Source organism: Lathamus discolor, chromosome 2 (assembly GCF_037157495.1).
Source record: "Lathamus discolor isolate bLatDis1 chromosome 2, bLatDis1.hap1, whole genome shotgun sequence".
NCBI classification, from domain to species: Eukaryota; Metazoa; Chordata; class Aves; order Psittaciformes; family Psittacidae; genus Lathamus; species Lathamus discolor.
Window position 1 is genome coordinate 87184189 of NC_088885.1, and position 25977 is coordinate 87210165.

The following is a 25977-nucleotide window of genomic DNA, read 5'->3' on the forward strand; positions in this document are numbered from 1 at the left end:
GCTCCTAAGAAGGAGAAAAATGACTGCTGCTGCTCAAAACCAGGACAGTGACCAAAAGAGAGTGCAGGACAACTAAATCATTCATTTGTAAAGATACTAAAGTAAATCAGCATCAAGATCACCAAAAAACCCAGTTCTTACAAAAAAGCCATAATGCTCTTTAATAATGTGTGGAATGCGATTTGAAAATATACAACTCTGGTTTATGTTAGAGGTTGCTGAATCTGGTAGCCTGACAGAGGCAAAGCTGCTGCATCACCAAATCCTCACATCCATCCAGTTGTGAGGCATATGGGCACATCGTACATACAACGCATACACACATACATGCATAGCCAGCCCCACAGAACACCACAGACTGAAAAGGCAGCACTTTGGCAAACATAAGCTGCACGAACATCCTGATCCTGATCCCCTCTCTGGCTGACCAGGATTAAAGCAATTTAGCACAAAACACATACATAAATGCATTATGTATCCTGCCAATAGTTGGCCATATAGATATACAGATAGATATTCTGTCCATTCAGTAGCCGGCACCTGAATCACCTACCCACATGCACAAACAGGTCCTTCTCTGGACCAGCTTGGATTCCCTGCTTCCTCCAGCAGCCAAACCACAGAGCCCTACAGTATCTGACCCAAACTTATGGCCTCATCTCCCACTCACCCATGTCCCCTTGCCCTGTAGCTGGTACTTAGGCCTCTCCAGTCTCTCCAGGTGCACCACCACAGACACCTGGGACTCAATGGTCTCCCCTCACATGTACACATGCACACAGAATACATGTTCCTTCATCTAGTTAGAAATGGAGGTTGAGAAAAAGACAGGACATGCAGCGTGGGTCAGGCACAGATAACTGGGCTGGCCAGTAGCCTGTTAACATATGATCAATGCTTTTTATTGCCTTATGCTTCTTTTCCCACACTCATTCCTCCTCCAAACCTCTATCATACCTTGATCCCTCCCTTCCCTCACCTTTGGTTCCTCCCCTAAACATCCCATAGAAAGCTTTGCATGGTCCAATATGCATTCATATTAAGACCCACAGGCTGCTGGCAGTGACCCCCTCCATCTGTAGGGTGAGTTGGGGAGCCATTCCTGTTGACACACCCGTTTGACTGTTGTCACACCTAGACACTAGGTCTAATTGGCTGACCTGTCATAGTCCAGTGAGGAGCTGGGCCATGATATCCTGTTTACTCTGACTGAATTATTTGGGTTCCTCTGTCACTGTTTCCTTGCTTGCTTATATTTTTGCAGGTTAGCTTTTAATTTACATAGGCGTCAATCTGAGAAGAGTCAGTGGAGTCTGGAAAGTACAGACATGGACATCAGGAGAAGGTCATGACAAGGAAAGCATCCAAATCTCTTCTGAAAGTAGGGCACATTTTTCCCAGAGAGGACCAACTGGGTACAGCTACTGTGACTTCTTAGCCCAGTTGTAGCTTGTAGAGGGTTGGAGTCGCTGCTGGGGCTGCTTCAGCAGATCTGAACATAGCTCTCCAGCACATCTGCTGCTGCCTCACTGGTCTCCTACCATAAGAGGAGGGAAAGCAGCAGAACTTTGCCACTTGGTACTTATCTGCACCAGTCTCTCATCCAAGCCCTGCATCAGGCAATTCGAATGCTGAGCTGGGTTTAACACTGTTGAGGAAAGGAGTGTTGCAAAGTGGGATCTTTATTTGCACTCTGCTCTAACTGAGCAGGAGCTTAAAGGTTACTGACGAAACCCGGGACTGTTGACACAGGGAGGTCCAGGGAGGATTCAGAACATGTTTACCAAGGTTGCTGCTTGCTCTCCCACTGTCCCAGGCAGGCCAGCTCTGTTTGCAGTCAATCCCAGGATTCAACTCAGGAACCTTTTCATAAAATCATCATAGGACAGTTAGAGTTGGAAAGGACCTTAAGATCATCCAGTTCCAACCCCCCTGCCATGGGCAGGGACACCTCACACTAAACCATGTCACCCAAGGCTCTGTCCAACCTGACCCTGAACACTGCCACGGATGGAGCATTTACCATTTCTTTGGACAACCCGTTCCAGTGCCTCACCACCCTTACAGTAAAGAACTTCTTCCTTATATCTAATCTAAATCTATCTCAGTTTAAAACCATTACTCCTTCTTCTATCACTACATGCCCTTGTAAAAAATCCCTCTCCAGCTTTCCATTTTCAGCTAATGTAACTCAATGGAAGCTGAAATAATGTAGCAGAGAGAAAATAACTAATGATTTAGGGGGCTATGTATGTAGCATGTACAAAAGACTGAAGTGACTTGGTCAATCACAATAGCAACAGAAAAGAATTCTGCAATTATCAAATATCCCTGCATTCAGAGGTCACCTGTGCAACATCGATAAACTGAACTGAGGTAAGAAAGTTAGCCAAAAACCCAAGGAAAACATTCACTGTGTAAACTGCTGGATAGCAGGAAAAAAGAAATGTCATTACTCGTGACTGAACCGCAAATGAAGCAAAATCTTAGGGCAAATAATGCAGAGAATTATCAAAGGTGCCCTATTATCCACCTTTTATTTTTTCCAGCATTCCACTTCTCTTATTTATTAGCATTTATGCTTTTGTCACCATTTTTGCATGGATAATTTCCATCTGTTTCTTCTCACTTCCCCTGTCCTTTTTGCTGCATATTATGTTTATTACATCGTGACTGTGTCTGCCCTTTAAAGGCTTTCAAAGTGTTATCCTATGCTTATTTTACTAAAAAGAAGGGAGGGAGAAAATGCAAGATAAGCCTTAAGAGTCTTAACCAAAGAGTCTGTTACAAAATCAATTAAACATGATAAATGAGTGGACCTAAATAGCATGTTAACACAAAAAAATGCAGACTTGAAATGCCACCACTTCACTGCCCAGTTAGGCTTGGGAAACTGTCACTACAGCAACAGCCTCTCCAGGTATCACACAGGGAGCTCATCATCTCCTCTCTCTGTTCCTGCTTGCCGGCCTGTGCAAGTTGGTTGGAGCAGGCAGACAGCCTGAGAGCACTTATCATTGTCACTATAGGCTGTTCTTTTCATAGGCTAAATTTTAACAACTCTTACCACTGGCCAAGCAGCATGTAAGTATTCAGAACACCTCAGTAAGGCAGAGTGCATGTGTGTGTGTACTCAAAGGCCAGCAATAGTCAGCATTCCGCGACCATCAGCAAAATCCCAACACATCTCTAGTAGAAGTATTCTTACCACCTGTATCCTAGAGGAAACAGGATTACTGCACACCTATTTGCATTCAGTGTGAAGCTCTCTCATGCAAGCTGCTGAAAACCCCCCTGAATAATCCAAAAAAATTCACTAGAAGTATATATGTGAGTAAGCAATCAACAGGACACAGTGTCTTTCTGTCTAGAAAAAACTTTGGGAAAGATCTCATTTCTATGAGTCTTGGGGAAAAATACACTAAATAATGCTAGTAAATAGGGCAGCCAAATCCTGATGTGGTTAGCCTGAACAAATGTTGCTCTGATAGAGATGTTGCTGAACTAAGACCACGCAGTGAGACAGCATTAAAGACAAAGAAGATTATTCAAAAGCGGCTCTCAGATATCTTTTAAATAGAGCAACTCTCTTCAGAGCAAAACTCAATTTATCTCTTCAGAGCAAAACTCAGTTTTGGCTTCTAAAAGAAGCATCAGAGTGCATCTCTGTTGAGGAACTCAAAATCTCACGCTTCAGAGTCTGAGCTATTCATTTCATGGAAACTGGCTTAAATCATTTCCCTCAGTTTAAAACTTATCAGTTGAACTTTTAAGTTTTTCTCTTCATCATTTTCTGAAGTAGCAAATACTGGCAACAACTGTAGGAAGTAAAGACACTGGGATCTTGAACAGCTAGTCTTCTGCATGCATGGAAGTCTTCCTACTTATAGGAACAATGGAACCAAGCATTCGTGCTTGGGAATCGAGAAAATTTTCTCTGGGCCAGACAGATAAGGATGTGTATGGCAGTCCTTCAGCACTGAGAACAAACATCTGCTGGGATTATTTAGAGTTATTTTCTTCAGGTGTTTGTTCATCCCTGCTGACGCCTCAATTACTGATCACGTCCTTCAGCACCGAGAACAAACATCTGCTGGGATTACTTAGGGTTATTTTCTTCAGGTGTTTCTTTCTTCGCTGCTGAGGTCTCAGGTACTCAGGTACCAGTCTTAGTTTTGTGCATCTGTAAGCGACTGAACCTTCTGGAGACAGATACTGTTTTGACATTGATAAGTCTAAATTATTTGTTACAGCAGTGTAGAATACTGTGGGTTACTTGTACTATTGTATGTCCAAAGATATTGGAGTTAGCCTAAGATCCTGGTTCAGAAATATCTCTGTGTAGCTCCTTGTTTCCAGAGCAGCTCAAGTGCTACCATCCAGCTTGGACTCCCAAAGCCTGTGGACACAAGTGAGCTCAGTGCAGAGCCAGCTTACTTCAAGCCTGTATTCTTCCGGCTTCTGTGCCAATGGACACATCTGTGAGAAAATACATCCTTAAAGGGACAAAGCAAATAAAAATGCAAATAGATTCACAAATATAACTTTATGTCTGATAGCTTATGAACACAACTTTATGTCTGACAGCCTAAGCTGTTTTCAGACTGCCGCTGTCAACATTAAATTGTATAGAACAAAACCAGTAATAGCGGAGGAGCCAAACATAAGTTCTAGCTAATAACTGTCCCACACAGAAACTGATGGAGCTAGCAGAGTCCACGCAGGTGTAGAAAATTTGCATCAAATATGCAGCATATGGTCTTTAGCATACCCAGAACCTGTCTAAACCGAAAGCGGATAAACATGATTTATCATACGTAACTAGTGAGAGGCATGGGAGAAACATGATACCTCTTAGGCCCACACAGAACAAATACTGATGCCAATTACTGGGTGTGCAGTAACGGACCTTGAGAAGGGAGAGAATATGCTGTGTAATAACCAAAGGTGAAATCCCTGGGAAGAATTACTTTAGGGTTTGCAGATGATGTCCTCCAGCTGTATCTCTGCTGGTAAACCAAATAAGACTGGAAGGCAGCTTTGAGCTCCATAGTCATCACTGTTGTATAGCTGTTATCTTGCTCACTAGCACTGTTTGCATCTGGGCCAACCATCATTCCTCCAGATCCATAACACATCTTAGGGGACAAAATGTGTCAGGAATTATTCGGAGAAATATACCTGACACCTAGCCACCCTGTTTGTGGAAGGAAGAAAGGGGGGGGAGTTTAGGCATAAATACAAGCGGCACCATGCCACCCAGCTCCTGGGACAGAAAATGCCGCCTCCCTTCTGCCAGCAGTGAGGCTGTAGCTGCTAAGAAAATAACCCAGTGTAAGTGGCAGAAGTCTGTGTTACCTCGCTTTGCTTTTTTGGGAGCATTAAGCAATTCCATCACACACTTCCACAGTACCTACAACATTGGCACTTGGAGGCTGTAGTTAATAATTAAAAGCAAGGCAGCTTTGTAGCCAGTGCTTTACTGAAATACACTGAGGACCAATATATGGTAGAAGTGGGCTGAGGGAAACTAGGGCTATCCAAGGACTCGCATGAGCAAGCACTGGCAGGAATGCAAAGGAGTGCAAATTTTGGCAGCTGACTGGAAGAGGAGCAACTTCTCCTGCCTGACCAGCAGCTTGGCGTCAGGGGACGGCAGGGGCTCAGCGGATGTAAGAAAGATCGCATCCTATATAATGCATCTCCAAACAGATGGGAGCCTGAACCACTGCAACTTCAGGAAGTCAGTAATCTGGGGAGGGTAGCATCTCAGCTGGATTCTGACTTGCTATAGGCTTCTCTACACAACAAAAAGAGTTTGTTCTCCTGATCCCTCTTATTTTATACTGTGCTAAAAGTGGCTGACAGGATGGGGAAATGTATCCACATCTTGATAGTGAAAGGCATTTTTTTTCTACTGAATTCCTGAAAATGACGTGTTGGGAGAGATGATTACTCTACAAGTACATAAAATGACAGAGCATCATGTCTAGAGTGAGTATCTCGCCCAGAATTTTATGCTTCAGCTGCAATAAGAAGTAATTCATAATAAATTTGACATAATACCACACTGTAAAGGTACTATGTAACTGAAAAGGCTAGGCAGTGTCTGTAAAACTGGAAAGAAAACAGCAAAACTAACTCAATTGAAGGAATTACAGATTACTTACTCCGGAAAAATTACCTAGAAGGAATGTATAACAAAATTCTGAATGCATAGATTTAGCCTTTCACTGGTAAGTTATTTACATTAATGTCATCCTTAAAAGGATACAGAATGCAACTCCCTTGCAGAAGGTATTCTGTACAGTGAGAGTTTAGTTGCTGCATCAGCAACGTTGTGCAAGAGAGTAAGGTACAGTTGGTACAGCATGCTGCTTTCTGTTCCAGTTTAGAAGTACTGGAATTAGCAAACACCTGTTTAACTGTTGCATATTTTTGGAGGTATAGGACCCTTAATATTGAGCATTCTGACACAGGCATTTTATAATATAATTAACATACTAAAGTATTGTGGACTTGTTCATCAAATAAATTCCTATTCTTGAAAATTAAAACTGCTAAAGAAATTTGTCATTTTTAGGACAAGAAATATAAGCTAAATTAGTATAAGAGTGATAAATAAATATACAAGTCAAATGTGTTGATGTTAAAAATATTAGCTTAAATGGAGTGGACACAAAAAGCAATTTGCCCCTTTCAGTAAAGCTTAAGGGTCAATGATAACTGGAGATACTTACACAATTTTTAAAAAAGAAGGCATTTATTACTTATCATCTGTGCTTTGAAGACTTCCTACACATTTCACCAGAATTACTTTCTATGCATTTCTTAGATGCTGAATTTGGGCTGCAGGTAAATGCTGGTCTTGAAAACCCACATGGCCACCTGCATACATGATTTCATTTCACCATGGCACTGCAATTATCAGTCTTTGATTTGCTTTCACCATGGCACCGCAATTCTTTGCTGAATTTTCCATCATACTAAGCATTGCCGGACTTCTCTCTGCCTCTTCAGGGACTTGCTGGAAGATGTTCACATTCTCCATGTTAATGCTTGAATACTACAAAATGTAGATATGCATTCTCCCACATACTCTTGTAGGCAAGTGGACTCTTCATGAGCATATCAAAACTCTGCAGGATAGATCTCTGTCTTAAAGAATAAGTGAAACCCAAAGTATACCTGCAGATTGTAAAAATTAGTTAAAATAACAGATGGCATTTCAATATCTGCCTAGACATAAGCATAAAATCAAGAGTAAAGAAACTTGTGCAATAATCATAAAATATGCCTACCATATTGTGCTACACAGGATATAGCAATCCCCTCTCAAACTGGTTTGCAGGTGCTACACAACGTGGTGAGCCAGACTGCTGCTGGCAGTGGGACCAACGGCAGAAAGGGGCAAAGGATGGGACAGCAATAGCTGCTGCTACAAGAAGCAGTCTCCCTCCTTCAGTAGCAGCCATTGCTCTCCACTCCTTCAGCAGGGATAACAGCAACTCATTTTGTGTAACTGCAGGAGAAAGCGAGAGTTGTTTAAGCTGTGGTACCTTCATGAATAACTACTCCCCATTTCCTTCAAGAAAAAGTATTCAAGGGAGAAGGATAAATTCAACCCACAGCAACAGCTTTTAGCCTTTCATACTACTCAAATTCCTATGTGCTTCAAGCTTTCACTATGTAAGCTATACAACCTCAGGGGTTATACAGTAATGAATGTATTTAAAGACATGGTCTTTCTTCCCAGCCTATTTTCTTGATAAACATTATTTTTTCTTGTACTGCATTATAACAACATCAATCAATTTCTATTCAAATTCCAAGCCCTAGAGCTGTACTTTTTCTTCTTTTATTACCTACTGAATACTGATGCTTTTTATTTTGCTGTTACATCACTCTACCACATAAGATATTTTTTCTTTAAATATCATCACCTATTAAAATTATTCAGTTAACGACAAGTTTAAATCAGTGGTCTAAACATAAGTTATATGCCTATATGCTGAATGTTGATTAGAATATCTAAATGTATATAATAGATGCCATGCATATCAAAGTTGTCCATCTTGGAAAATCCGGTCCATCATCTGACACTGTGAATCACTTATTTTTTTAAGAGCTGATAAGATCTAGAAGAATAAACAGCACTATTAACTCTGAAAACCCTAACTAGATCTATAGGAATATCTGTAATTTAGATATGGTATGTTATTTTAGAGATATTCATGAAGTATGAATTGTAAAAGATGTGTTAAGCATCATCTCATAAATCTTGATAGAAATAATCATGTAATTGTTGCACACACATACACAGAGGAGCACAGAGACACAATAGCAAGGGGAAGCCTGAATAATGTCCAGCTACTCCCAGACCCATCACAGGAGCCATCCTCAGCCAACCTGAGCAAGCCCAGAGGGGAACAGAGGCACAAAGGCAGAGAGGAACCCAAATTAAGGACCCAGAGGAAGGGGCACCCTGTTCAGACCCCTTTCTGGGCTGTCCCAGGGGAGCTTCAGCCCTAGTGTTCAGGTGTGACACCCATCCCCATGGGTCGTCAAGACATAGGTCACCTCTTGGACTATGGGAGGTCACTGCTTGGGGGCACAGGACACATAACAGATACAAGGCAATGCAAGGCTTATGGGATGTTTAGGGCAAAAGTAGGGAAAGGGAGAGACTGCTGGTCTGGGCAAAGACAAAAAAATAGAGGGAAAATAAAGAGATAAAGGGAGTCAGTTGCATCTAAACAGGTTACCTGTTGGTATGCTGGCCTGGCCATGACAACTGCAGGTCAGGCAGTTCTGTCTCTTCATTAAACTCCATTTTTCTTTGTGAGGGACTCCCTAGTCTGTGTGAATGTGTGTGTATGGGTCTTTGTGCTGTAACTGGGGTATGGCCATGATCTACAGGGGCTCCCGTGTCAGCAACCAGAGCAAATGCAGGTGTGCGAGTGTATGAGCACTAGCAATGGTAGAGCTGGTGGGTAGGTGACAGGATCTGGGAGAGATGTCCATGTGTGTGTGCACGGCTGTGAGCAAAGGGGCTGTACCAGCAGCTGGAGTGGGGCTTGCATGCCCAGACGCCAGCAACTGGGGAAACCAGGCTCCAGGGGCATAGCTGCTGGGAAGACTGGGTGTCTGAGCCCAGCTGCTGGAGGGATCCACACAATATATGTGCATTGATATATGCAATGCCCCACATCCACTGACAGACCTTCATCCTGGTCAACCTGAGGGCAGAGCAGGATGAGGCCATTGGTTCTGTTTGTGTGAGTACTGTGTGTGTCAGTCTGTGTGGCCAGCTGTACATACATGCACAGAGTTGCTGTGTACATGTGTTCAAATGCAGTGCACTTTCGCCAAGTGCAGTTCTTATCAGATTAAAGTTTCCCTTGACAAGACACATGAATTTTCCAGACAGAAAGCACACACACAGCAGATCTTGTATTTTAAACTTAATAAAAAACTTCACTAGTTACTCCGGAAAAGACAGAGAAGATTATAACTGCTATCTGTGGAAGAAGATATACAACACAAGTCTGAAGGCTCATATTGCTGGTGGGACTCTGGGACAGTCTGAAAGAATCAGCATGGCAAAGGCAGCCATAGCAGAGGGGGTTTTGTTCATCAGGGGGTACCTGCTGGAAGTGCTCTGAGGACTGAAACAATGACACAACCACTAGGACGCCAACAGCAGGCTTGTGAGTAGCCAAAAAGAGGAAGGCCTGCCACATCCTACCAAAATTATCTACCTAACATTGAAGAGTGTCCGTAAAACTAAATCTATCAATATTTTCAAAGAATGAGGCCCCAGAAGAAGCCATCTGGGCCACCCACCCCTCTAAGCAGGAATAAAGAGGGTCTAGTAGCAGAAAAGTTAGAGATTCAAATAAGCAGGAAGATTTGCCTGATTGCTAAGTTAGAAAGCAATGGCTATGGCCTATTAAAGAAAAAACAAATCAATGAACAAACAGTGGATTGAAAATGGGAACGTGGCTTTAGTAAAAGACAAAAAAAAACTAATTACCAGTCTCCTAATCAATACAGATCTTGAAACAAATTATACCAAGAGTTTACGAATCAGAAGTCAAGCAGAAACCATAATCTGGATGTACACTAACACCAGTTGGTGCATATACAACAGCAGATCATGTAAGAATAAGGTAGCAACTTCATCTTTAGCTGTTCATAGCACATGGGATAAAATTCATATCATAATAGGACATCTCAGCTTAGCTGATGGTAAATATGCAAGACCTTGTAGTTGTAGCCTTGGAATTTCTCAATTCAAACATTCCTGAAAACAACAGGAATTTGTTTTGTCCACCAGCATTTGTTTTTGTCCACCAGGACAGAATAATATCTTAGCATTTATCCAGGCTACCAGAAATGAACTGATCCCATAAACAAACACCACTTACATAAAAGTTGTTACAAATCGTTTCTTTTTGCTATATGCATTCTTGAACAGAGTAAAAAAAAGAACAAACCAACTCTATATATATGTATATATGTAAATATGCTTGCTGCCCAGTTGTAAGTTTTTGCCTCTAAAAGGGACCCCTTTTACAGTGCTGAAAGAAACCTCCAAAAAATTCCAAAAGGTAAGGAACACTAGTTTAAAAAAAAAAAAAAAAAAAAAAAGGAATGACAGTTTGCAGTCATTTTGCCAGTCTGGAAAACAATTAGCCACAGCTAATGGAAAAAGATTACAGGAGCAACAAAATTGCTTGCTGAGGGAGTAAAACAATAGTTGTTTTATAAAAACTAAAGTAATATATACTAAAGTATAAAGTTTAGTAAAGACTAATCACACTCTTCATATGCAACACAAGGAAAAAGAAAAATGGAAGCTTATAGGATGTTTAATCATTTTGGTTAGCACTTTTTTAACAACTTAAGGACAAAATGACCTCTAACGACAGTACCAACACATTATGAGATCAGAATGGTTGAGCAGTTGATAACAGAGCAGGAAAAACTTAAGTATTTGATTAGAATCTATTCTGGCTTGGGGAGAAACTGGTTATGTGTTTATAGCAAGGGATGGCGGTGAAATACTTTACATTCCAGCAATAACTGAAAGGGATGTTAAATCGCAGAAGTCTTCTGAGGCAAATGCCTTAACTCCATAGAGTCATGTTCTCTTCCATCAGTCCTAACCACCAGGCTCCCAGGAGTAGACAGAACAACATCCTCTGCTTGGCAGTAGTATTCTTACCTGGAAAGACGTGGCAGAGTCCTGGTTCCAGACCATGTGCCTTGTAAGGGTTAGGATTAAAATTTTCAACAGTAAAAAAAAAAAAGAACCTCATACATACACAGTTACTTTTTCATAAACAGAGACTGGAACACAGGACTCTTTTTCCTCCTCCCTGTCACAGATCCCATAGCCATGCATTAAACTCTCCACAAAACAGCAAGGGGAGTCTAACTGGGTATATCACTGTGGAGTCTGTGTCTCTGTGTCAAGCCCTGCAGCACACTAACCTCTTTGTAGACTTTGCCCCTATTGGCATTTAGCACCACTGCAACTGCTCCTGGCATGTTCCTCTAAGGGTAATGTCCACGTTGGAAGAAAGATGTTGATGAAGCACAACGACTCGAAGAAGAACTATGAAAGTGCTGAAAGGCTTAGCTAGTGCAAAAGCAGGCAACTCATTTATTTTTCTGTCAAAAAGGTTAAGAGGCAATTCATGATAGTCTAGAAGTACTCTAACGGGAGAAACAGAAATTGGATGCTTACTTGGTAAGTCTACCAGCCAAAAAACCCCGAAGCTCCATAAGCTGGATGACAAGGCTAGACAAATTCCTACCAGGAAAGAGGAACAAAATTTCAACACTGACAGTAAAAAAGCATGGAAAAAAAATTGAAGTCTTGTGGGCTATCATCTCCACCACTTCCAATTTTTAAATCAAGGTGGATTCCCTCCCCGCAAAAAACATGCATAGGTCAAACAGAAACTAGTTCATGCAAGCAGCAAAGCTTGTTGAAGGATTCTTTGTCCCAGCAGGAAGCTTTTATCTCAGTATTTCTGACTGCAACCAACACTGATAATCAAGAGCATGCTAAGCCTTTCAGCTTTATGAAAGCCAATTTTGGCTGTAAAACTTTACAGAAAACAACAAAAGAATGACAAACCCAGTAAGATAGGCTGTGCCAAATCTCAAAATAAGCAAAAGCTTCTGAACATTGATTTTTCTCTACTGATAGACTGAAGGCATGATTAACTTCTACAATGCTAAGGAATCACAGAATCACAGAATCACAGAATCCCAAGGGTTGGAAGGGACCTAAAAAGATCATCTAGTCCAACCCCCCTGCAAGAGCAGGGTAACCTACAGTACATCACAGGAACTTGTCCAGGCGGGCCTTGAATATCTCCAGTGTAGGAGACTCCACAACCCCCCTGGGCAGCCTGTTCCAGTGCTCTGTCACTCTTACAGTAAAGAAGTTCTTCCTGATGTTAACGTGGAACTTCCTATGCTCCAGTTTACACCCATTGCCCCTTGTCCTATCACTGGATATCACTGAAAAAAGCCTAGCTCCATCATCCTGACACCTACCCTTCACATATTTGTAAACATTGATGAGGTCACCCCTCAGTCTCCTCTTTTGCAAGCTAAAGAGACCCAGCTCCCTCAGCCTCTCCTCATAAGGGAGATGTTCCACTCCCTTAATCATCTTTGTGGCTCTGCGCTGGACTCCTTCAAGCAATTCCCTGTCCTTCTTGAACAGAGGGGCCCAGAACTGGACGCAATATTCCAGATGCGGCCTCACCAAGGCTGAGTAGAGGGGGAGGAGAACCTCTCTTGGCCTACTAACCACTCCCTTTCTAATGCACCCTAAGATGCCATTTGCCTTCTTGGCCACAAGAGCACATTGCTGGCTCATGGTCATCCTCCTATCCACCAGGACCCCCAGGTCCCTTTCCCCTTCACTACTTTCCAGCAGGTCACCCCCCAACCTGTACTGGTACATGGGGTTGTTCTTCCCCAGATGCAAGACTCTACACTTGCCCTTGTTAAATTTCATCCAGTTTCTCCCCGCCCAACTCTCCAGCCTGTCCAGGTCTCGCTGAATGGCAGCACAGTCCTCTGGTGTGTCAGCCACTCCTCCCAGTTTTGTGTCATCAGCAAACTTGCTGAGGGTGCACTCAGTCACTGGAAGATGCTGAAAAAATGGAGAAGGTCCAGCAGAGAGCTACCAAAAGCATTATAAGGGAAGAGAACTTGACATAAGAAAAAAAAAAAAAGACTGAAAGAATGGTGTTTGTTCAGCCGAAAGAGCAGAAAGCTCAGAGATCTGATCAGTCTTCTGTTACATAGGAAGTAGTTATAAAGGAGATGCAGGTACTCTCTACAGAAGGATACTTGCTATATATACAGGATATATATGCTATAATATATGATGTTTACCTACAGGTGGATTTGTTATACCACCGTCTGCTTCTTAAGTGCATACTCCTGGATCTCTATCTGTCCTCTAGAAACAAATCCATGCCCAAAGGAAATCACTATTTATTGCTAACACTGCAATATAATTTTTATGGGTTTTTTGAGACAAATCAGTAGCCCTGAAATCAAAATAATGTATTTTTGTCCATGTTAAATGTAGGTCTGCAAGCCAAGTTTACTTTACTTAGCTCTGAACGTGTTTCTGTAAGCATTTGAATTTGTCTACCCGTCTTCCCCATTTCTGGGCCATAGCAACCAAACTCTGCAACGTAGCTTCAGTCCAGGCCTCATTAATATATTTTTTTAATTTTCTTTTTTAAAACAGAAAAAAGAAAGGAAAAAAAAAACAGAAAAAAAAACCCCACAAACAAACAAACCATAAACCCCAAACCAACAAAACCCACCACATTCAACAGCATGGTCCTTTTAAATAACTATACCCCAAAGTTGTTGTTAATCACACACACATCCCATACCAACTTGAGGTATACAACTCACAAATGTTATTTCTCTTTTTAGTGTAATTGGTATCTCCAATCTAATCCTTTATTTGTGGTCTTGATTTTCAATAGCAGAGAACACAAAACAAACATTTTTTTGCTTACACTCCAAAGTATAAACAATAGTAATCTCAGTGTACAGAGGGCAAATGAACTGCAACAGTGGTATTTAGTCTCTTCCACACATTCGTAAGAATGCAGTGCACTCAGTACTTTCAAACTGCCAAACTACTCAGAACACTTGAAACATTTTACAAAGAAAGAATAGAAAATTAATAACATCCTGGAAGTTAAATACTCTTAACAGAAACTGCTCAAAGACTTCCTCTTTTTTCTGAATGAAACAGGAAGTTACAGAAGAGATGAAACACACTAATTGTACATCACAGAATCACAGAATCACAGAATCCCAAGGGTTGGAAGGGACCTAAAAAGATCATCTAGTCCAACCCCCCTGCAAGAGCAGGGTAACCTACAGTACATCACACAGGAACTTGTCCAGGCGGGCCTTGAATATCTCCAGTGTAGGAGACTCCACAACCCCCCTGGGCAACCTGTTCCAGTGCTCTGTCACTCTTACAGTAAAGAAGTTCTTCCTGATGTTAACGTGGAACTTCCTATGTTCCAGTTTACACCCATTGCCCCTTGTCCTATCACTGGATATCACTGAAAAAAGCCTAGCTCCATCATCCTGACACCTACCCTTCACATATTTGTAAACATTGATGAGGTCACCCCTCAGTCTCCTCTTTTGCAAGCTAAAGAGACCCAGCTCCCTCAGCCTCTCCTCATAAGGGAGATGTTCCACTCCCTTAATCATCTTTGTGGCTCTGCGCTGGACTCCTTCAAGCAATTCCCTGTCCTTCTTGAACAGAGGGGCCCAGAACTGGACGCAATATTCCAGATGCGGCCTCACCAAGGCTGAGTAGAGGGGGAGGAGAACCTCTCTTGACCTACTAACCACTCCCTTTCTAATGCACCCTAAGATGCCATTTGCCTTCTTGGCCACAAGAGCACATTGCTGGCTCATGGTCATCCTCCTATCTACCAGGACCCCCAGGTCCCTTTCCCCTTCGCTACTTTCCAGCAGGTCAACCCCCAACCTGTACTGGTACATGGGGTTGTTCTTCCCCAGATGCAAGACTCTACACTTGCCCTTGTTAAATTTCATCCAGTTTCTCCCCGCCCAACTCTCCAGCCTGTCCAGGTCTCGCTGAATGGCAGCACAGTCCTCTGGTGTGTCAGCCACTCCTCCCAGTTTTGTGTCATCAGCAAACTTGCTGAGGGTGCACTCAGTTCCCTCATCCAGGTCATTGATGAAAATATTAAACAGCACCGGTCCCAGCACCGACCCCTGAGGAACTCCACTAGTCACAGACCTCCAGCTAGATTCTGCGCCATTGACCACAACTCTCTGCCTTCTTCCTTTCAACCAGTTCTCGATCCACCTCACTACTTGATCGTCAAGCCCACACTTCCTCAGCTTATCTATGAGGATGCTGTGGGAGACAGTATCAAATGCCTTACTGAAATCAAGAAAAACCACATCTACCGCTCTACCATCATCCCTCCACCTAGTCACTTCCTCATAGAAGGCTATAAGGTTGGTCATACATGACTTCCCCCTCATAAAACCATGTTGGCTGTTCTTAATGACCCCCTCATCCTTGATATGCCTAGTGATGGAGTCAAGAATAAGTTGTTCCATCATCTTTCCAGGGATGGAGGTAAGGCTGACCGGTCTATAATTACCCGGGTCCTCCTTCTTGCCCTTCTTATAGATTGGTGTGACCTTTGCCATCCGCCAATCCTCAGGCACCTCGCCCATTTCCCACGACTTACCAAAGATGATGGAAAGTGGCCTAGCAATGACCTCCGCCAGCTCCCTCAGCACCCGTGGGTGCATTCCATCCGGACCCATCGATTTACAGATGTCCAGTTTGCATAGCTGATCCCTAACCCAATCCTCATCTACCAAAGCAAACTCCTCCTTTGTCCTGACTCCTTCTGGGGCTATAGAAATCCGGGGCCCTCGGGGAGAGTCTGCAGGAGTAAAGACAGAGGCAAAGAAGGCATTCAGCACCTCTGCCTTCTTTATATCCTCTGTCTCCAGGGTACCCACTTCGTTCAGCAGTGGGCCTATATTGCCTCTTGTTTTAGTTTTATTTGCTATGTATTTGAAGAAGCCCTTTCTATTGTCTTTAACCCGACTAGCAAGATTGAGTTCCAAGGAGGCCTTAGCTGTCCTAATTGCCTCCCTACATCCTCTAACAACTGTCCTATATTCCTCCCAAGCGGCCAGCCCCTCCTTCCATAATCCATAGATTCTCCTTTTCCACTTGAGTTTGCCCAGCAGCTCCTTGTTTAACCACGCCGGTCTCCTAGATCCCTTACTTGACTTCCTACTCATTGGGACGCTCCGATCCTGAGCTTGGAAGAAGCGGTCCTTGAATGCTAACCAACTATCTTGAGCCCCTTTACCGCCTAGTACACTTTCCCATGAGACTTCCCTTAGCAGTTGACTGAAGAGACCAAAGTTGGCCCTTCGGAAATCCAGAACTGTGGCTTTGCTAGGTATTCTGTTCCTCCCACACAGGATCCTAAACTCCACCATCTCATGGTCACTGCAGCCAAGGCTGCCATTGACCGTCACCACTTCGACCAAACCCTCCTTGTTGGCGAGTACTAAATCTAGCAGCGCTGCTCCCCTAGTTGGTACGTCCACCATTTGCATTAAGAAATTATCATCAATGCACTCGAGGAACCTCCTAGACTGTGAATGACTGGCTGTGTGAGTCTTCCAGCAAATATCGGGGTAATTAAAGTCCCCCACGACGACTAAGGCATGTAGTCGTGAGGCTACTTCCAGTTGCCTGTAGAAAGCCTCATCAACTCCTTCGTCCTGATCAGGAGGTCTGTAATAGACCCCCACAACTGTATCACCCGTGCCAGTCAGCCCCTTGATTCGTACCCACAGACATTCCACTTGCTCCTCATCCGACCCCGGACAGAACTCAATACATTCTAGTTGCTCTCTCACATAAAGAGCAACTCCACCACCTCGCTTCGCTGACCTATCTTTCCTAAAAAGGACATAGCCATCCATGACCACATTCCAGTCATGTGAACTGTCCCACCATGTCTCTGTAATCGCCACTAGATCATAACCTTTAGCCCGCACACAGACTTCTAACTCCTCCTGTTTATTCCCCATGCTGCGTGCATTGGTGTACAGGCATTTCAGGGAGCCAGTCCTAGTACTCTTTTTCCCCTGCGGGACAGGGTCTAAAGAGCTATCCTTTCCCACAAGTGAAACAAGAGATTGATAGTCCTCCTTAGCCCGCCATCCTTCAATCCCTAGCATGTTCCTCTTGGGCTTGTCCCCAACAGGCCCAGTTAAATCCCCTCCCCCCTTCCTAACTAGTTTAAAGCCCTGTCAATAAGCCCTGCTAACTCCTGCCCCAAAACCCTTTTTTTTCTCTGGGACTGGTGTATCCCGCCTGTCACCAGCAAACCAGGTGTCCCATACAGCAGCCCGTGACTGAAAAACCCAAACCCCTGCCTTTGGCACCAGTCACGTAGCCATACATTAACCTGCAGAGTCTTCTTATATATCCCTTCACCCTCGCTTGCAACAGGTATGGAGGCAAACACCACTTGCGCTCCAGACCCTTTAACCAGCCGTCCCAGGGCCCTGTAGTCTCTCTTCATCGCCCTTACGTTCCTCGTAATAATTTCGTCACTGCCAACCTGAAAAACCAGCAGTGGGTAGTAGTCAGACGGCTGCACCAGTTCAGAGAGCTTCTTTTTAACATCTCTAATCCGAGCCCCAGGCAGGCAGCAGACCTCCCTGTGTGGTGGATCCGGTCGACAAATGGGCCCTTCTGTTCCCCTCAGAAGGGAGTCACCCACCACAATTACTCTTCTTTTCTTCTTGGTTGGGGAAGTTCTGAGGCATGGGGGTGAGTGACTAGCCCTGGGTGACTCACTAGATAGATTTGCCTCACCATCTCCATTCACCTGGCCCTGAATTTCCAAGACCTCGTACCTGTTATTCAAGGGCAACTGGGAGGGAGGAAGGGATTGTGAGGGTTTTCGCTTACCTCTCCGAGGAGGAACCTCCCTCCATCCATCCTTGTCCATTAAGCTCTCTCCTTCTGTCTGATGGTAGGAGGGAAGGGGATCCATAGCTTGTTGAACCACTTCCCTCTGCCCTTGCCTTAGGGTGTGGTTCCACCAATCTATTTCACTTTCACACTCTCTAATGGCTCTCAACCTTTCTACCTCCTCCCTCAGTTCAGCCACCTGCCTGAGCAGGTCATTTATTTGCTCACAGCGAACACAAGCAGTATCACTGGCTCCCTCCAATACAAGTGCCAGGCTCAGGCATTAGCTGCAGCCAGAGACCTGCACAGCTGCATGTCTGCAGGAAGGCTCAGTCTGGATACCCACATTAGTACTCACTACAGCTTTCGATCGTGTTGTAACCATATCACAGTGCATGATTTTTTTCTTTTTATTCTGGAGAGTGGATGTGTCTAGAAATGTAACATCTTCTGAAAGTACTGTTTTAAATATATCAAATTTTAATGGTCTAGAAAGGTGAAAAAAAATAAATTAAAAAATAGACACGAAAAATAAAAAATTCTGCAAACAGCAGCTTTAACCCATGTTTTAAGGAAGGAGCTGCTAACTATAAAACTGTTTTAGCAGCTTATCTACGCGCAGAATAAAAGCCATAGATTGACATAAACCCAAGAATAAGATTCTCCATGTTTTATTCCACCACAATTGTCAATAACAACTCAATTATTAAAGCACTACATTGACTGAAATGATCACAGCCCTTGCTTAACATATAGCACTTCTTAGCAACCTCTGCAAAAAACACACAACTAACCCAAATCAGCAAGAGAAAAGCATACCCACTTATGTCACCTGCTAAAATTTTACAGAAAATATTCTTAGAACATATTTTGTTTATGGGACTTCAATTCCAGTATCCCATATAACACACCTGGAAATAAAATGTATTTTCCTGAACAATAACTTACAAGGCATGCCTTCTGCAAAATCACTGCAATTTTGAAGTCATTCTTTGAGGCACAATGTTTTTCAAAATATCGCTCAAGTAACTTAAAAGGTAAGTAGAAACTATTTGCTTCATTTTTCATGCTATTCACAATAAATAGCATAAAGTCTGTCTTTCTTGTTCTGTTGGTATGTTTAAAAAAATGTACTTACTTTTAAGCTTCAGCATCATGTTGATGCAAATTTTAAAATAATTCTCTTCTCTAAAATGACATAGCTATATTTAGAAAACACACGTGTATTTGCTTTTCAAAATGAAATCTAAAGTTTTCCTGAAAAATGCAGATTTCTACCAATGACAGCTGGGATCATCACAGTACTACAACAAAAACTGTAGTATTTCACCATTTAAAAGATCTTCTGCAAAACAGTACGAAAAACAACTCCTAATATTTGGATTTTTAAAAATTATTAATCTGCAGTATGTCATGTAGCAAATTGTCAGAGCTGAGTTATAAGCCAAGACCCAACTGCAAACACAGATGGGTTCCCTAAATGTCATGGGGTCTGGAGCCAGCCAGTCCCCTTCAGTCAGGGGGCCCAAACAGGAGGAGGCTGTGAAATTCCTATAAAGGGGTGAGAATTACAGGAGATGCCCTACAGCAGATTTGGAAAGGGCAGAGTCTTCACAGCAGATCTTTAACCCAGCAGATCTCAGGGTATTCAAAGCAGCAATGCTTTTTTGAGTCATAGATAACATTGATACCTGAAAAAAATCTTTGTTCTTAGAAGTCAGGCTGAGGTGAGGAGAGGATCAATGTGGTTTACATACCAGAGTGGTAAGGCAACTATCACAATACAGCTGCATCATGCAGTTTTTTTAGCAAAGAATCATAGAATCATAGAATAGTTAAGGTTGGAAAGGACCTCAAGATCATCTAGTGTTGGCTTTTGCATTGGCAAGCCCTATGTGAGTGTAGATTCTACCACTTAAGTATGTGATTCAGCAAGACATAACATTACTGACACTCTCATTATTAGAAAGTGAGTACCTGTGACTTAAGTCTGCAGCAATTCAAAAATTAAGAGGGAAATACGTTTATACTCTCAAGCACCCACTGAGGCACTCCTGGCTCACTTGCCAGGCTATTCAGTGCACAATTAATCATTAATTCCACAAAGCACCTACCTGCCAAACCAAGTGTTCCTTTACAACAGCTGTACCTGACAGACAGACGCTCAGCACAATCGTATGAGATGCAGAGGTCAAGACGCTGGCAACTATAGCATCTCTCATGTTGAAGGGCAGCATGGTATATACCACAAAAATAATGAACAAGAAAAATGACACCTGTACAAGACAGCAAGACAAAAAAGAAACATGTCAAATTCACTTTGAAATAACGCTGAAGAAATAGCATTTAATTTTGAACGGTCTTTAGCATAAGGTTGCACATCAAGTTTTTTTACAGGAAATTTACTATTAACAGCAGAAAATCAATTTAGGAAAAATTCATTTTAAAAAATGCTGGAAATTTTACATTATATTTAAGAAATACATTTCAAGATCCTATATTATGGTTCAAGAAGTACACAAAACCTCAAATAGTTCAAATTAAAATTTATCTTTTAAAATTTTAATTTCATTAACACTCTGTTTACAGATAGCATATAGTTCTCCTGGGTCTGGTGGTTTTTGTTGTGAACTGCATTACGAAACAACGGGCCAAACCCCTCCACATGACCTCAATTTCAACGCAGAGAAATTCTGTTCATCCTGATGCAGTCAAAATTCATAATTTAATATAACATTAAGCAAAAAAAAAAAAAGTTCAGCTAAGCATTTTGGTTTAATAACATTATACTTTATCTATACATCTCTTGCCAAATTCCATTAAAACTCTACATTTTAAGCAAATACATTTATTTGGACGTGAAAAAAACTACTTCAGACAATCACTGCCCATAAGGAGAATATACTGTCAGCATCTTTCAAGGGGTACTAGTGTCAACACTAACTTTATGGAATAAACTCTCCAAATGCACAACCCAACCTGTAACAGCAAAAAATTCCTTCGCTATACACACAAAAGGTTATATATTTGATGGTATGCATATGTTCCAACCTACAACACGATTCCTTTGCTATACACAAAAAAGTTTATATATTTGGTGGTATGCATATGTTCCAACCTCCAACACATATTTGAGAAAATGCAACTAGATTTGGGGGACAGATTTTGCACACATAAGTAAGTAGGCAATTCTGAAAATGTGCCAAATTACATTTAATTATAACCCTACATAAGCCTCTCCATCAGTTTTAGTTGACTTACAAGCCTATTAACTATCTAAAAATTGTGTACACACAGTATTTAACTCAGAAAGCTCTCAATCAGGTATAAGTGATAACAATTTGCTGCTCACTTTCCTTATTGTTAGTTTGTTTTCTTCACATCTGCATGTGATGATTACATACTCAAAACTGAATTCTAGTGCATGCGTATCTATAAGACAGTGGAGGCATTCTTCATCATGGACACAGAATTGGATGGAGCAGGAAGTCCACTTCCCCACTCATTTTTCTCCAATTCTTCTATTACTTTAATCCAGCTCCTTCCAGACCACTCATACTGCCCAACCATCCCATATGTTCGGGAGTCAGAGTGTTCAATGGCATGAAACACAAGGGAACTGCAAAGGACACAAGGGAGAATAAAGTAACAAAAAAACTTCTCTAGTCTTTCAGTCTACCAGCAGATAGCACAATCTAACAGAAGTCTGATATCTGTTTAGTTTGTGTCCTCCCTAGAAGTTTTAACTGAGATCAGATGTTAATAAAAACAACAGCAAAGAAAAGGGTTCACAAACTTGGTCTAGATAATGTAAGGGTTATGTATGTATGATGTTTTCAAATTGTCCTGGACGGGTAAAAATCAACTGTGATACTGAGAGAACTAACTGATAGTCTCAAAACTTGGGAAAGATGTAGATGTAGAAAGTTCCAGCATCTGTCTTTGAAAGGCTGATGAAAAGGCTGACAAATTATGAACTGGTCAGCTTAGGTTCAATTCCTGGAGAAATAACAGACAAAAAAATAAGCAATTCATACTCATGAGTTCTGAAAGCTAACAAAAATGTAAGTAACAGCCAATGTTATTTTGCTGAGAACCAATCATGTTAAAACAATCATCTTCTGTCACAGTAACAGGCATCAGGGTAGGGGGAAAACGTGAACAATGAGTTATACAGCAATGAGGATGTGAAAGATCCTTTAACATAGGCATAAGATGAATGAATGCCAGAGGCAATATACCTCACCAGCATGTAAGACCAGCTTTCTAAGACATGTTTGCAGTTAAAAAACATTTTGAAGGAGAATCCTGGACCCTAGTCATGGAAGAAGGATTTCAAATGCTTCCAATCCCAGTGACTTTTCATGAAAACAAGGTTTTGCTGTTCCTAAATTTAGCTTTCTAATTTACTAGGGGGAATATGGCATTTACATATTTGTGAGGATTTTATGATTAGAAAATAAATTATTCTTGTCTGTCTTGTATTCAAAAAATAGAACTTGCATATTTTCCATGTTTAAATATGGTTTGAATAAATAATCCACCCCAACTGTGAGATACATGCTACATAATTACTAGAACTCATTAGTGACATCAGATATAATACGATGCTATTGCTTTTCAACTTTGACATAAAACAGACGACTAAGCACATAAAAAAAGATTTGGTATATTTCAGTGCTTCTAGTGGTATCAGCAGCATCAGCTCCGAATTTGTTATACTGCTGTAAACATGTATCCTTTCTTTAAATTACCCCACTAATTTCCTTACTCAAAATGAATGGGTAATTTCAATCTTCCACAACTAAAGACAGAGTTTTGAGAAGTGTCAACCCCTCTTGACATTACATATTCAGACATCAAATTCTTCATTACTCAGCTTCGAGCAGGCTGAATTGGACTGGAACTAAGTTAAAGAATACTTGATAACAAATTAACTTGTCAATCCTTATATTTACATCTTGAAATATGGATCTGAGAATACTGTTCTAAAGCAGGAGATATATTAATCATGCTAAGACAGAAACTTTCATCCAAAATGCACATCAAGAATGGCTCTTGTTAATATCTCTTGATTCTTGGCCCCAATCCTTTTCTTCTATTTCGAGTAGTGGTCTAATATCGCAAGGAGTTGAGAGCTCCATTTAACACAGAGGTTCCTTTTTTTTTTAAAGTACCCTGAAATAAGATGCTTCCACCCTTCATCTATCTCTGAGAGCAGGCATACACAGTATGCAAGGCTCTGGACCTTTCAACATATTTCAGAATGTTGCTGTATCTAAGTTTGATACTGTAGAAGTCAATACTCAAACGCTTTCTGAGTACAGTGGTTCTTCAGATAGAAAGAGAAGACAGGCTTTCTGGAGTCACATTCCGCAGAACGAACAGCAGTCCTTGACCCTTTTCATGATCTTTTTGTGAGAATTAACAAAATATTGCTCACACAAGCATTAAAAGACCATGATGCCATGCTCTGAAGGATGCCATTGTCCCATTAGAAGAGTCGCCAATGTGAGTCACTGCATGTCTGCCCTTGATGTGTCAGTAAACACTATTAATTTACAGTGCACTATTTTTGTCACTATCAAAAGCAGCCTGTTCCACCAAAGTGGGCCATAACCACAGAGCCTAACACTGTTTTGAAACTGTGTAGGAAGCAATCCTTGATGTGGTCAATGGTTCAATGTCTGGCTGGAGACCAGTAACGAGTGGTGTCCCTCAGGGATCGGTGTTAGGACCGGTCTTGTTTAACATCTTCATCGCTGACATGGACAGTGGGATTGAGTGCACCCTCAGCAAGTTTGCCGATGACACTAAGCTGTGTGGTCCAGTTGATACGCTGGAGGGAAGGGATGCCATCCAGAGGGACTGTGACATGCTTGTAAGGTGGGCTGATGCCAACCTTATGAAGTTCAACCACGACAAGTGCAAGGCCCTACACCTGGGTCGGAGCAATCCCAGACACAGCTACAGACTGGGCAAAGAAGAGATTCAGAGCGGCCCTGTGGAGAAGGACTTCGGGGTGCTGGGTGATGAGAAAATGAACATGAGCCGGCAGTGTGCGCTCGCAGCCCAGAAAGCCAACCGTATCCTGGGCTGCATCAAAAGGAGCGTGACCAGCAGGTCGAAAGAGGTGATCCTGCCCCTCTACTCTGCTCTTGTGAGACCTCACCTGGAGTATTGTGTGCAGCTCTGGTGTCCTCAACATAAAAAGGACATGGAACTGTTGGAACAAGTCCAGAGGAGGGCCACGAGGATGATCAGGGGACTGGAGCACCTCCCGTATGAAGACAGGCTGAGGAAGTTGGGGCTGTTCAGCCTGGAGAACAGAAGGCTGAGTGGAGACCTCATAGCAGCCTCCCAGTACCTGAAGGGGGCCTATAGGGATGCTGGGGAGGGACTCTTCTTCAGGGATTGTAGTGACAGGACAAGGGGTAACGGGTTCAAACTTAAACAGGGGAAGTTTAGATTGGATATAAGGAGGAAATTCTTTCCTGTTAGGGTGGTGAGACACTGGTATCGGTTGCCCAGGGAGGTTGTGAATGATCCATCCCTGGCGGTGTTCAAGGCCAGGTTGGATGAAGCCTTGTGTGGCATGGTTTAGTGTGAGGTGTCCCTGCCCAGGGCGGAGGGGTTGGAACTAGATGATCTTGAGGTCCTTTCCAACCCTAACTATTCTATGATTCTATGAGTCATCACTACAACTGCCTAGTTGAAACATGAGATGCTTTTTGTCCTGATCTGAGCTTAGACTGCTTTAGGAATTTGATTCTCAGAGACTTTTTCAAGGAGCTCATGTTATCCCTAACTTAGAAATGAGAAGTACTGGGGCATTGATGGTATGCCTTATAGCACATAGCATTCACATTTAATTAACATTGAAGTAACACCTTACAGAGAAGTACGTGGCTTTCTTGCTTTGATTAAGTGGTATCCAGTACTCTTGCCCATTATCCTTGACTGTCAGAGTTAGCAAACTCTGAGTGTGTTTGCTGCTTACTGTATCTCTTCTCCCACACTTCAACAGTGCCACAGTTTCATCTGCTATGTAAGCAGTTCTTTTCCACCACAATTTAAAGGATGATGAGCGGCCATGGTGTGGCTGTCTAGATATATCATGACTGTGAAAGGCAGTGAAAGCTCTCATACAGATTGCTGTAGTGATGCCATTAGAGAAACTCGGACAGCAAATGGTATAATCACAGCATGGCGTTGGATATCACCGATGATATTCACATTCATACAACGTAAAAATATAGTTAAGCAACTTCATGCATCTTGCAAAATGTAGTTCCTTCTTTAAATCAGCCCATTCTGAGCATTTTTAATGCTGTCATTTTTGCTCCAGGATCTCCCAGATGTACGTTGGCCACTTCAGCCTTTGACCTATAATGGTGACAGTGACCATGGAGAACTGGTATGAAGCTGATAATACTTGGTGTTTCACAGACACTGTCACTGGAAAGGTCACTGATCTGGACTGTGATGGCACAAACTGCAGTGGACCTAACCTGGTTTTGGAGCCCATAGACCCAACCTTTTCTCAGAAATTTTGTCTCCCTAGTGTCATCAGTTTCTACTCTGAATGCAGTGCCTTAATTCTAGAGAGTATCTGGAGTAGAAAGTTTAACGTATTTTACAGATTAAAATTGTCTTTCCTAGCATATAGGGTACCACAGGGGATTTTGCTTTTGACACTGAGAACAACTGTACAAAGAGATACTAATCATTCATTTTATACAAATTAAGTTCCAACAATGACTCATAGTTTCCCAGCTAGACAGCCTTTTAAAGATTGTGCTAAATGGTTAATCATAACCGGCTTGGCATCATGTGTAAAATTCACTCAACGTTACGCTGACCAGAATTTCCCCTTGAGATGTATGACATTTTGGCACTGAAGG

At 42.2% G+C, this 25977-nt stretch overlaps 1 protein-coding gene across 2 annotated transcripts in view; it reads right to left on the reverse strand.

Annotated features, from left to right (window-relative positions):
* The window catches only part of ADCY2 (adenylate cyclase 2), a 214993-nt gene that overhangs the window by 128266 nt on the left and 60750 nt on the right, over positions 1-25977 (reverse strand). For both annotated transcript variants that reach the window (XM_065667665.1, XM_065667664.1), the window contains exon 3: positions 20188-20349. In XM_065667665.1, coding sequence (XP_065523737.1) covers positions 20188-20349 — 162 coding nt within the window. The remainder of the gene's footprint in view (positions 1-20187; positions 20350-25977) is intronic.